At 30.7% G+C, this 13627-nt stretch overlaps 1 protein-coding gene across 2 annotated transcripts in view; it reads left to right on the forward strand.

Moving 5' to 3' along the window:
- The window catches only part of Tmem131 (Transmembrane protein 131), a 176332-nt gene that overhangs the window by 138141 nt on the left and 24564 nt on the right, over positions 1–13627 (forward strand). Inside the window, exons 29-31 of one of the 2 annotated variants that reach the window (XM_067280042.1) lie at positions 1308–1537; positions 6074–6207; positions 13404–13502. In XM_067280042.1, the coding sequence (XP_067136143.1) occupies positions 1308–1537; positions 6074–6207; positions 13404–13502 (463 nt within the window). The remainder of the gene's footprint in view (positions 1–1307; positions 1538–6073; positions 6208–13403; positions 13503–13627) is intronic. The other variant, XM_067280043.1, reaches the window with a different exon arrangement.

Raw genomic sequence — 13627 nt, forward strand, 5'->3', positions numbered from 1 at the left:
ATACTATTTAATGTTATTGAATCAGTTGCATGCAAAGATACACAAAAAATGAGTAATTATTTATTGTGACATTATCACAATGCTGGTCTGCAATTTTTATTATTTAATTTAAAAATATATGCGCTCCACTTCAAATTAGTGTTGCTTGTCCCTGTACATCATACTTTTCCTTTAACAATAGTCATGTCAGCCATCTGTTTAATATCTTTCAGGGGAAAATTTTTGAATTGAAATAATTTTCAGTTTTCATCAGAAGTTCATATAATTAATCAGTGCCTCCTGCTTCTAACGTTTTCATATCCGGTCGCTTTTTTCATCTATCTAACTCTGTTCTTGTGATTAAGGAAAAACATACAGATGGATGACAGTGGGAATTTATAGGTCTACAATTTTTTCAAATTATAAACCAACAATGAGGAAAATTTACAAGAGTGTGCCTGTGTGTGACAAAGCAACCCATCCACACTGCAACACTTGCTCAAGCTATCATTTGGGACTGTTGCTTTCAGCAGCTCAAATCATCCATCTTACTCTCTGGATTTGGCCTCATCAGACTATTTTTTGTTTCAGATTTTAAAAAAGCTCCTTGAGAAAGACATTTTGCAAATGAGGACTGTAGATAGTAGTAATGCACTATTTTGAACAAAAATTTTCAGAATATTTTTATAAAGGGACTGAATTATTTTTTAAATATTGTCATAAGTGCATTGAAAACAAAGACAATTATGTTGAAAAGTAACCATTATATTTATTTTTTTGGTTAATGTTACCTATGGTAGCGAACATGGCGGTTCGTCTCTGAAACAGTGGGGACGCACGTTCTAACCTAACCTAACCCATTCTAATAAATTACCATAATTATTGCCAACCAAATTATTAGAATAGGTTAGGTTAAAACGTGCATCCCCACTGTTTCAGAGACGAACCGCCATGTTCGCTATCATAGGTAACATTAACCGTTTTTTTCCTTACCTTTTCTCACTTAGGTTGAGAAGTTATGGCCCATCCTGCATACACTGAAATACCAACTGTATACATTTAATGAATAATTACATACAGTGTACATATAATGAATATGAACACATCGTGTTCTTTTTAGAATCAAGAAAGCATAGTATTATGTGTAGTGGCACTTAGTAGATGGCATTGTTAATCATATGCAGTTGCAATGTTTTGAATTACCTACAAATCTATGAGTCAAGAACTTTTTGTATTATTTTTCTATTCATTAGTTATGTATTGAACTAGTTAATTTATTTAAATTATATTTGCATTTGACAGTTTTTGTTTTTTAATGTATTTTTAAGGATCATCGTTTACCAGATATTTGTGTCACAGCAAAACCAATAAAGTCAAAGCGTTCTAAATCTAAAAGTTGCGAGCATTCTAGAAATTTAGATACAACATTGATTCATACTAAAGAATCTATAGATTGTCATGATGACGGTGGCTTTGAACTCAGTACCAAAAGTAAAGCACATAAAAAAATAAAAGTTGATCCAACTAAGGTGTTTGGTGGAGATATACTTCGTCCCAGGTAAGATTTGTCATTTTATCTGTTTATTCATAAATGTTATGAAATATGATAAATTCATAAAGATTTAAGTTTATTAGAAATTTTAAAAAATTGATTGTAAAGTTAAAATATGAATTATTTTGTTTAATTTATTAAAATGCTTTTAGTAATCTTTATTAATTAAAAATTTTAGAGAAATATAAGGTTTGATTGCAGTTTTTGCTGCTGATAAAAAATGTGTTCTGTTACAGTTATTAATATTGCAAGTATTCAAATGTTAGCAATACAATAATTGTTTCTTTACTTTTACAATACTCTTTATACTTTTTAAAAAATGTAGTAAGAAGAAAACATAGTAAAACCTCAATGCATCATTTTTAGGAAATGGAAGACAAAATCTATAAATAAGGAAGAACAATAGTTCCATGGCACCACTAAAAATTATAGATAAGAACAATTTAATGATTATCATTTTTTGAAATATATGATACATTACACTATATTTAAAAAAAACTAATTCTTGCTGAAAAAAGTGTTTGAAATTTGTGTTGTGGAATCTTTATGCCTTAGTTCAAATTATGATTTTTCAAGGCTTCAATTCACTTCATGCACCTTGGCAAAGTTTGTCATCATCTTTTCTTCCCTCATCTTCCTTTTCCTTTATTCTCAGAAACTATGAAGCTCTTGCACAGCTTCTACACTGTTACCATGTGACTGTTCAGAGATATATTTCTCAAGTTTATCTTTGTTTGTACCACTGAACTTTTCCCAGTCTTGGCAGAAACCACTGGGATCATCATTGTTTTTACAATATCACTATCATCTTAAGACCATTTAATATCATTTTAACGTTAGTATTTTAAATTGTTTGATTATAATGTGGCATTTGGCAAATATTTTTGATTTAGATGAAGAAGTATTGTTTTATTTTAAGAAATTTCTAACTTTTCCTGAGTCTTTGATGATCTTGTATATGAATATACATGCATCTCAATCTTGTAAAAAATTAAAATAATAGAAATCAAGACAATTTCTCAATTCTGGTATTGGTTTATGGGTCAAATATGCTTTACAATATTGTGGCAGGCTGCATTTGCAATTTTTTTTTTTTTTAATGCAGTAAGCAATGCTGGTGACACTTAAGAAAGCAAGGCATTTATGGTAAGTGTCAATTTTTTGAACATTCAAATCATTCAAGATTGTCACATATTCATTTTCCTGAGCTACTAAATCATTGTTTCAAATTTTAAAAAGCTATCAATTTATGGGAAAATTTTGATGAAGACCTTGATGTTTTTCAATGTGATGGGTGCAGTAAAACAATAGTTCATGGAATGATGTAGGTGGGGGAAAAATAGTTTTATTTATATAGGGCTAGTTCTGGACAAATAAATCAGAAATACTTGTAGAAAGATGAAAGTACAGTTGTATTCTCTACTTCAAATGAATATAAATTTGAACACTTCAGAGTTCAAATGCTAAATTTGATAAAAATTTGCCTCAGAGTTTGAATGATGCTCCAAAGTTTGAACTGTACTGTACATGTGGTGAAAGTTACACTCAGAGGATAAATGTAATATGTTGTGTGCCCAAATTGTCTCTCATTCTCATTCTTGCATTATGCTCATTTATTTTCAGTGCTTTTCTTGCTTTGTTTTTGGTGTTTTGGTTGTATATATTGTGTCTTATTTATCAATTAATAACAATTTCTTCCTGCAATTTTTTTCAACAGCTTTTGGCACCCCCATATGTTTTGTATCCATTAGTTCAAAATTTTCTGAATGGAACTTTTTAAACCACATTTGATATGTTTGAAGTTTAAGAGAAACATATTACAAATTTTTTTTACTGTTTACGTAACTGTATAGGTATACCTCATCTTATATCGGTAATTGGTTCCAGGAGAGGCAATGTAAGTTGAATTTACTTGTGTAACATGGCTGACTTCCAGAGGAAAACAGTTAATCACGCATCAGGAAAACCTTGGGTCGAAATCGTATATGGGTGGTGGCAGTAGGAGACAAAGATGACAAGTGTCTTACACAAAACCGTTTATTCTAACAACTAAGTTAACTTACATAATGATGTTACACAATGCGATCTAGATCGACTTGGAGACAATGGTTTTGGGTTGTCTGTGGTCGGCTGTGGTCCGTGTTTCGAAGATATGTGCCTGGGACTTGGATGGCGAAATGTCTGCTGCACTGGACAGGAGGCTTGGGTGGTATGGTCAGCTGACAAACGTAGGTCCTGGCATCTGTGAGGTGACACTGGTCCAGAGGAGACTTGCTGCACTTTTCCCAAGAATGACCGAAGGAGGAGGGAACCCCTTGACCTTGAAACTCAGGAGTTTTATAAGGTTTCCCCCCGAATCTCACCTTTTTGATTCGTTCTGTACATCCTTTCCCTTACCCCGATTGGTCATTTCTTTGTTTCTATGTGAAACCTGAGACCGATCTGGGTCGGGAGAGTTCCGAGAGGTGTTGATAGAGCCTTTGAAGTTCGTGCTCGTATTTTCTGCCGTTATGGCCCTCTCTCTGATGTTTTGTCCCCAAGCGGTCTGCCAGACGTCTCTGTGGCCATTTTACCCCCCTTTGTTTCCCGATTTTGAACTCGTACGTGAGCACCTGGACAGAGCTCTCTCTCTTTCGGTTGACATCCCCTCGATCGTTCATTATTGTGTCGTGTTTGTTTTAAGATAAGTTTTAGGAAAGTTTCTTTCGTGTTTGGTTTACATCACCAACACGTGTTCCCGACCTGAGTTGACCCTTGAAATTTCCTGACTTTGGCACTTTATAATTATTTACTATTTTTACGTGTTTTTACGATCCCTACACTTGTGTAGTTACGACATAAGTCGTAACTACACAAGTGACGTTGAGTTACGACATAAGTCGTAACTCAACGCCAATAGTGAGCACTTAGACTGCTAAATAAGATGACAACACAGAAACACAGATGTTTTCATGTTTCGTTCTCTAGGATTTATGATGATTATATTAACATTTACTGTAAATATACATATTTTAATATAATTTTATATACTTTTAATGCTTTTCTAGTTATATTATGACTTTAATATTTGTGGCGGACAGATGTAAAGTTGAATAAAATGACTTAAAGTTGATTTTTATTTTTCCATATACAGTCAAACCTGTTTTTATGCGGGGGATAGGGACCGCATTAAAAAAATGCATTAAAAAAAATCTCACGAAACTTCACGAATGGCTGTAAATAATAGTTTTCGCGACACAATTAAAAAATATTTTTTTTATGCGGTCAACAGGGACCGCATAAAAAAAGTCTCACATAGAAAATAACTCAAAACCGTACGAAATAGAATTTATTGACAACAGATGTCAGCACTTGACTGCATCGTCTGGTCTATCGTCTGTTTTACATATTTTTGTCCAGGTGGTGTTTTGTTGACTTAAAAAGTAAATTATTTCATTTTTCGCATATTCATGCAATAATATTACTATAATAAGTGCATTTATGCTATAATAAGTTTATTTAGCTATAATAAGTCAACGTAAGACATGACGAATCGCACGAGACTAGTCGCCAACTATACCGCACAAATTAAAAATTCGCATTAAAAAAATCGCACAAATAAAAATCGCACATAAAAAGAGCGCATAAAAACAGGTTTGACTGTACTTTTTTTGACAAACGACATATAATCGGGAAAGACGTAACTTGAAAGCGATGTAACTCAAGGTATACCTATATATCTTTTCTGAAATTCATAAAGCATAATATATCTGATATGCTTTTTATGTGAAGACATTTCAACTTGATTTTATTCAAACAAAATGTGGAAGTAAAAAATTTAAAATGGCTTCTAAACAAAGAATACAATCTCACATTAGCAATGTGTTAAATTTCACAACTGTTGTAATTAAATTGCACATTAATGTTAAGTAAGGATAGCTATTAAAAATGCACAACTTTCGTTTAACTTAATTTACAATAACAACTTTTTGTTCAACTCAATATAACCTTTACATATTAACCATGGTATTGGAGAAGTGTGGAAGCAATGAAGACTAAGAGGAAGATTGTAATATCAGCAGTTGAGATGAAAAAGGAACTTATTGCAAAGAATGAAAATGGTACATGTGTGGCCTATCTGACAGCCACGTTTAAGATGTCAAAGTCAATGGTGTGCAATCAGTAAATGCAATTTTCACTTTATTACACAATATTTATGTATTTTATTTATTGTTTTCATGTTTTAATTTATTATTTAGGGCTTTTAATTTTACCTTAAATTATATTTGTTTGCTGTCTTAAGTTCATCATAATGTGTATTGGAGTATCTGGAAATGGATTAATACACTTTTCATTATTTATATTGGGAAAAATTGATTTGGACTTTGAGTGATTCAGAATTTGAATATCCTCTTGGAATGAATTAAATTTGAAGTGCAAGGTGACACTGTAACAGGAATGATGCAATGAGGTTTTACTGTATCATTATATGAATTATAAATTGTTTTTAAGTTTTATTTTTAAATATATTATTATTGAAATTATAAAATTATATATCTTTAGTACCTTGGAACTACCATATAGACCTAAACCAATAATTTTATCTCATGAAAACAAAGAAAATATATCTCAGCCTGATGATTCTAATAATTTCTGTGCCAAAATATCTTCTAGATCTTCTGTATCGAAGTCAAAAGGTAAATTTTTTAAAGTGGTCTTTATCTCTTTATAATATTATGATTTAATTATGTGTTAATTGAATTTTAGAAGGTAACTAGTTTTGATCTGTGCCTTTTATAACCTTTTTAAAACAGATTGAGGTTGAAAACATAACAAAATTATTTCACCATTGTGTTGCTGTAGTCATTAACATTGAAATATTTTTTTAAACTTTTATTAAAAGAGTTTTTTACTTAAATTTTTGCCTTTTATCTGAAATTTTATTGAGTTTGATATGTTTGCTGTCACTAATTGCTATTATTAAGGCTTATATTTTTAATAATCTTTCACCTTCCATAGAATATCTTATCTCAGGAAATGTAAACAGAATAAAAATTAAGTTTTTTACATTTTAATACATTTCACAAAAACTTTTCACTCTTTCTCTAGCAGTTTCTTAAGTCCATTAGATAGGAGAACAAACGTTTTTGGCCATTTTAAAAGAGTCAGTTCAGGTACTTCTCAGTTCAGGCCTTCTTCAGGTACGTTGGAATGTCAGTTAACAGATATTTGGATGACATCATTGTTTACAAAAGTTTCTTCTTTCTTATGATGTCATAGTTTAAAGCAGAAGTTTAAGAGACAAACATGGATAAAATTGAAAACAAAATAAAGTAAAATGAGTTTAACGACCTTAAAATGAAAGACAATTGCCACTAAGATTAAAAAGAAGATTAAATTACTAGAAAAAATTTGAGAGAAATGTAAATAAGTTCGCAACAAATTTGATGAGATTAAAACGTCACCTATTGTTTGAGAAGGATGGATTAGCCCATTTAATTTAAGGGATTATTGAGAAGTGATTGCCAAGCGGTGGAGAGTGAGTCTGCATCTCTGCTGTTAATACAATTTTCTTTGAGGGATTTTTCAAAGATTTCTAGTGTTTCTATTGTTTTTAGTTTGTTACTATTGAGCATTGGTATGATAATCGCTTCAAAGTCTAGAACTGTAATATTAGCATGGTTCTAATTTAATGGACCTCTAAAGACACATTTACTTATAAAATAGCAGCGTACAGGGTTCTGATCCAAAGAGTGTTTACCCATTGCTCTAACATCAAGGATGCACTACAAGAAATAGAACGCATTAAGCACATTGCCATAGCCCACAGTTACAACAGTAAACTAATAGATAGGCTAGCTCACAAGATACATAGTTGCTTAGAAACATAAGCAGTAAATCACAGACCTCCAAAACTGCAAAGAAAATGCATTGTTGTTGATTTTGATTCTAGAATGAGCCAAATGTATAAAATCATAACCAAGAAGGTCAAAGGTGATCTTATATACAAATGCAACCCTTCAATATATAAACTTTTGGCTAATACCAAAGATAAATGCAGCGAAGCCAGAAAACCTGCGAAGGGATATGCTTCGTTCTGCTAGAGGACAACAGGTTTAATCTGAACAAAATTTTAACATACATAGTTTCAACGAACAGATCACTTACAAAAATGATAGCCGAGCATAAATACAATACACACAATAAAAAGTTTGATACCACCCTAACCCAATTTGCAAGCGAGCCAAATATAATAGCCAAATGGGAAGAGACTAAGATTATCATACCAATGTTCGATAGTAACAAACTAAAAACAATAGAAACACTAGAAATCTTTGCAAAATCCCTCAAAAAAAATTGTATTAATTGTATTAACAGCAGAGATGCCGACTCACTCTCCACCACTTGTTAACCCCTTAAATTAAATGGGCTAAGTGTGTATCTAATGGGCAATGTGAAAGACAAATAGCTAAGTGAAGCTATTGTTTTGCACCTGAACTGCACTAAATAGGTACTCAGTTTAACATTGGAAATGATTTAAAATTTAATGGAGTGTTTATTTTTAAGTCTTTCATAAGAACATTTTTGAATAGAAATTCAATTCAAGTTTATTAACATTGTATGAACTTCATATATATTTTTTTTTTATTTTTCCAAATTTATTTTAATAATCCAAATATTTTTAGGAATAAGGAAAATCACAGTATTGAACATATCATTAATTATATTTGGAGAAAGCTACTCATTGATATTTTTACTTATGAATCTGCTTTGAGCTATCAAGTTATAAAATTAAATTATTTTCAACATGCTATTGTCATGTGATACAAAATATAATAAATTTTTCTTCCACTATTCAATATCTGAGTTATTTTTCCTTCTCTATGCTAAATTCCAACATTTTAATGCAATACATATTTAACTTCAGGAGAAAGAAAACAGCTGAGCATGATGTAGAATTCATTTATGTAAAGAAAATCATAAACTTTAAGTATTAAGATACTAGTTGCCATAAGTTAAAAACAAAATTTCAAATTTGTGTAATTTAATATTAATAATAATACTTATCAACATACAATGAACTCTTAAATCAAGGAACCAGTTGTTTTTTCTCATCATCAATGATCACAAGAAACATTTTAATTAGAATGAGTTATTTTCAAGCATCTTGAAATTTTTAAAAAAATTTTGAGAATTTGGAAGCAGGTGGCTTCTTGATTTAAGGTTTGATGTATATTAATAACAGTGTTGTTGTCATGCTAGAGCATACCAGGGTGGCACCCTGGTACATTTTTAAGCAGCACAAAGTCTTTGTACTTTGTGAAAATCTAGGTAGGACTTCAGATTATGTAACTTGAGAAAATTACTTCTTGCACAGTGGTTTTTTTTTTTGCACTGATTATTAATATATAGGTAATTTTTGGCACATCTAAGCTGTTTTGCAGGTTTTGTGCCACAAAGTTGTGCTTTGCCCATACAAAACTCCATAGATAGATGGGTTGCTCTGGAAAATTTAAAAATATCGTCAACTATTCATCAGTTTTAAATTTTCTTTGCCGCTTCAAATTATTTATTGTCACCAGTTTTATTTACTAATTAATGCAGGTGCTGGTAGCCTTATCAGTTTAGATCTAGAAAGCAAAAGTAATGTGTAAGCTGCCCCTTGCAAGGAGAGGGCCAGAGGTTTGGGTCTCTGGTTCAGGTGAAACTTGGTGAGCATGTAGCCCTAAACACGAACAACTCTTTGTCCAAAGAATTGGATTCATTTCTCAAGCATTTCTGAAAAATGTGCCTCTGAAAATTGAGTGTTTAGCTTATAAGTCTGAAAGTTTCATATCTTCGAGTGGCAGTAGATGAGTGGATAAGACACTAGGCACTGGAGCTAGACATTGTAGGTTTGAACCATAAAAATTTTAGTTTAATTTTTTTGTGTGTAACACAATTATTTTATCACATCATTAGCATTATTATTTGTATTATTATTCCTCATGTTTAAAAGTTATAAAACAAGATTTTTACTATCATTTTCATTTAATGAAAACAAAGTCTTTGTACATTTAACTCTTGTATGTGGTTAAATAAAATTTTTATTTTTTCACATTAATTTTCAGATACAGTGGTATTGTTATTTATATTTGAACTGTAATAAACATGAGCACATGAAGAAATTGTTCATAATATTAACAATTAAAAAAAAAATTCTGAAACTATTCTACCCTATTTTCATATCACTTGTCTTTTCATCCATGTGTAGTAACATCTGAAGCTTATTTGATTATAAAGATTACATACTATAGTACATACTATAGTACATACATTATTACATACTATAGTATGTAATCATGAGTGAAAATATGTGAAGAAATAGAAGTTTTATTTAACAACATAAAGGATTTAGGTTTACAGAAACTTGTTTTCACTAAACAGGAAATGTTGTCTCGTTTTTAATAATCTTTTGTTTTAAAAGTTTTAAATGTGAGGAATAATAATAATGCTAACAATGTGGTAAAATAATAATTTTACACATAAATAAAACAAAACTAAATTAAAATTCTGAAGGTTCAAATCTACATCATCTAGCTTCAGTGCCTAGTGTCTTATACATTATGCTATTGCTGCTCAGGTATGTAAAACTCCCAAAGACTTATAAAGTAAACATTCAATTTTTAGAGACCTAATTTTGGAAATGCTTGAGAAGTGGGTTTTCTTATCTGGACAAGGAGCTGTTTGTTTTTAAGGTTACGTGACCATGTTTTGTTTGAGACCTGAACATCAGGGCCTTTCCTTATTAGCAATAGGAACAATTTTTTAATGAATAATTCTGAATAACACATTTGATCACAATGTTTAAACAGTATTTTGCATGTTCTGTGATGTCCAAATTTTTGCTTTAATTTACTAAAAAAAAAATGATCAAAGTGAAAAATGTCACTCCAAAAAGATTCCCCAGATTTTCTGTCAGTCGATAAAAAAATCCCAATTTGGAAATGCTGAGCAACATTACATGAAAACAGCCATTGATTCTCAATGTCACTTTCTACTTTTCTGCCTGAACTGGTTGTGTACATCATGAAATTGCTAGGTGTGTGGTTTATGGGACTCCCATTGCACAGGAGCTAGACATTTATGCTGTTTTTTTGAAGTGTGCTTTGTGATTCAATTTCACACTCAAAGTAATCATACTGGGATTTTTATTGCTTCTTAATTAAAAAAAAATACCAATATAGTGCCAAATGGCAATTTTGGCACTATGCAGAACAACCCTTGTATAGAGGTGAGGTGATTCAAATTTGAGGTGCCAGTTAGTGCTCTGGCACTTCTTAACTTATGACTACACCCCTGATTAATAGGTATATCACATGGAGTAATTTTCCCAAATGTAGAAATTGAAATAGTAACTGTATTCTCTAAACTGACATAGGATATACTCTGTTGAGTTTATATTTCATTAGGAAACTCAATACATGTAATTTTATGGATGTATCCTATGCCAATTTACAGAATATGGCTACCAAATGGGTGTGAAACCGTACATTCTAAGCTGTAATAAAATTTTATTTCTTTTTATTCTGATCAGTTTATTTGAAGTAAGGCTAAATAGGGAAAATGGAAATTATTTTTTAGTAAATAGTTACAGGTTGATGAAAGGTATTGATCATTAAAATTATTTTGCATTAATCAAATAAAAAAAAAACTTTCTTTTTACATTAAATTTCTGAATATTTTGGCAACTGAAATAGGTAAAACCATGTTTTGATTGGGTTTTTATAGTACATGATTTGATTAGTTCACTATTATCAGAATAACCCCTTACTTAATGTAAAAAAAAGTAAGCTTAAATTATACAGTAATGTAACTACTAATAATTCAATTACTTAATTTGTAAAGGTTACTTCTACCCAACACTGTAGATTTTAACAGGAAGAATTAGGAAATTCTCATATAAAAAAAATTAAAGCGTAATAGTTCAATTTAAACAAAAGTGAAAGGGAAAATTACTTAATTTGGCCACAAGATAGTTACATTGTCATTTACTAAGTTTAATTTTAATTTATCTCTAATTAGTAATGTCTGTGGCTTTACCACTTTAGTTAATTGAATACTGAGTTATTGTTTGGTGGCCCATTATTTGTCAGGTTAATAAAAATTCAAAAATTCTGAAATTAATAAAACATACTATAACATAAATTATATATTAATTTGTATCACTTAACTAAATTTCAGATGTGAAAACTTGCTGTTATGTTCTGCATTTAGAGATAGTCGTGATTAGAAATACAAAGTGTGCTTAAAAAGTTTCTGGCCTGATATGAAGGTGAAATTCCGGAACTATGGAATTCCCATTACACTTGATAGTATTCCTTATTACTATGCTTTTTCAATGTTTATTGGAGCATATACTTTTGTTATTATGCTCTAGATGGAATTATCTGCTAAGATGGTGCTATCATATTCAATGAGTATCTTGTACAATATGCTATTTGATACCTCTTTCAAAATGAATTTATTAGCAGAGCAGTGCCATGCTGATATGACAATACCCTAGATCTCGGATGAAACCAAATTCATCATATGAACTGTATTCTGATTCTGAATGACCAAAAATGACAAAAATATCAATGGAAAAGTCAAGAAAATATATTCTTGACTCAAGAAATCAAGGACATATCATTGTTACTGGCTAATCCTAAAAGATATTTGTTGCAGGAAAGGTGGTACATGAAAGAGTTCATGTGATCATTCATTAATCATGGTATGTGCAGAAGGTGTCAGCAAAATAAGTCCCTTGAAGTCTGTCAGTGGACCAGAAATACCATTGTAAACTGTTGACAGAATCCCATTTTCAATGTCTGAGTGTCAGCAGGAAAGGCTGGTATATTGATCACTTAGGATGAGTTTTAGATGAACCAGTTTGATTCTGAAACATAACATCAATTAAAGCACAAAATTGCTCTTTTTACAAAAAAGTTCAGAACTCAAACCATTGCCAGAAATGTCATGGCTTCCATTTTCTGATATTCACAGTGTATACTTCTGATTGAACAAAGAAAGGACAGTCAGTGAATATATAATGAATGTTTTAAATATGATGCTGTAGTCAATGCTGATTACTGCTACAACTTGATCAGCAATTGTGGAATGTAGAGGAAATTCTTTTAAGTTTCAGAATTGAGATGCAGAATCATTTTACACTAAGATAACGTAGCACATCAGTTTTTATAAACAATTCATTAATGCAGTTTTGAACTTTTAGAATACCCATCTTATTCACTTGATCTGATTCTGTCAAATTTTTACTATTTTCTCAGTATGAAAAGAAAGGGGCACATTTTCCAGTGATGATGCTGTTTATTGAAATAGTGCATATCTGGTGTGACACCAAGAAACATTTTTTTATCAAGGGTTAACCAAGCTGGATTATTTGTAGTAGAAGTGTTTTGATATGAGAGGAAAATGTTGAATATGCTTAAAGTTTCAACAAGCAGTAACAATTCCTTTACAGATAGGCCAGAAACTTTTCAAACATATCACACATGCCTTCAAAAGTACTGATCTAAATGCATATATGAGTAAAGTAGTTATTGTACTAATTAAAAGCATATGATTTTCAGAGTTTTCAGATATGAAAAATAACTATTTACAAAAAAAAACCAAAGAAAATTGAAGAAAAAAAGATAATCAAAGTTAAATATTAATTTCCAGTAATTAAAAGTATGTTTTTTTGAAATCTTGAGAGTTAAGCATATTAAATTATTCTGTTTTAAGTTTCAATGTGATATTTTATTTTTGCATAATTTAAAATTATATGCTAATTTGTCAGTTATAATTTTGAGTTATTTTTTATTCATTTTTTTTTTTTTTGCACAAAACAATAACTTTTTGTACTGTGTAGGCTATCCACTGGCATTCGTGTCAGATACTGACAGCAGTGACTTAGGCAAAGAGTCTCCTCCACCTATTTGGGACCAGTCACGACCAATTCAAAACAATGGTCAGTATAATGGATGGCCTGGCATAAGGCATACTCTATAATGTCATGATGTCTTAATTTCTTATTACTACTATTTTGAAAATATTTATTTATTTTTACATTTTTTTTATTTCATAATATAATAA

The sequence above is a fragment of the Centruroides vittatus genome, unplaced genomic scaffold (assembly GCF_030686945.1).
Source record: "Centruroides vittatus isolate TY-2023 unplaced genomic scaffold, ASM3068694v2 contig_880, whole genome shotgun sequence".
Lineage (NCBI taxonomy): Eukaryota > Metazoa > Arthropoda > Arachnida > Scorpiones > Buthidae > Centruroides > Centruroides vittatus.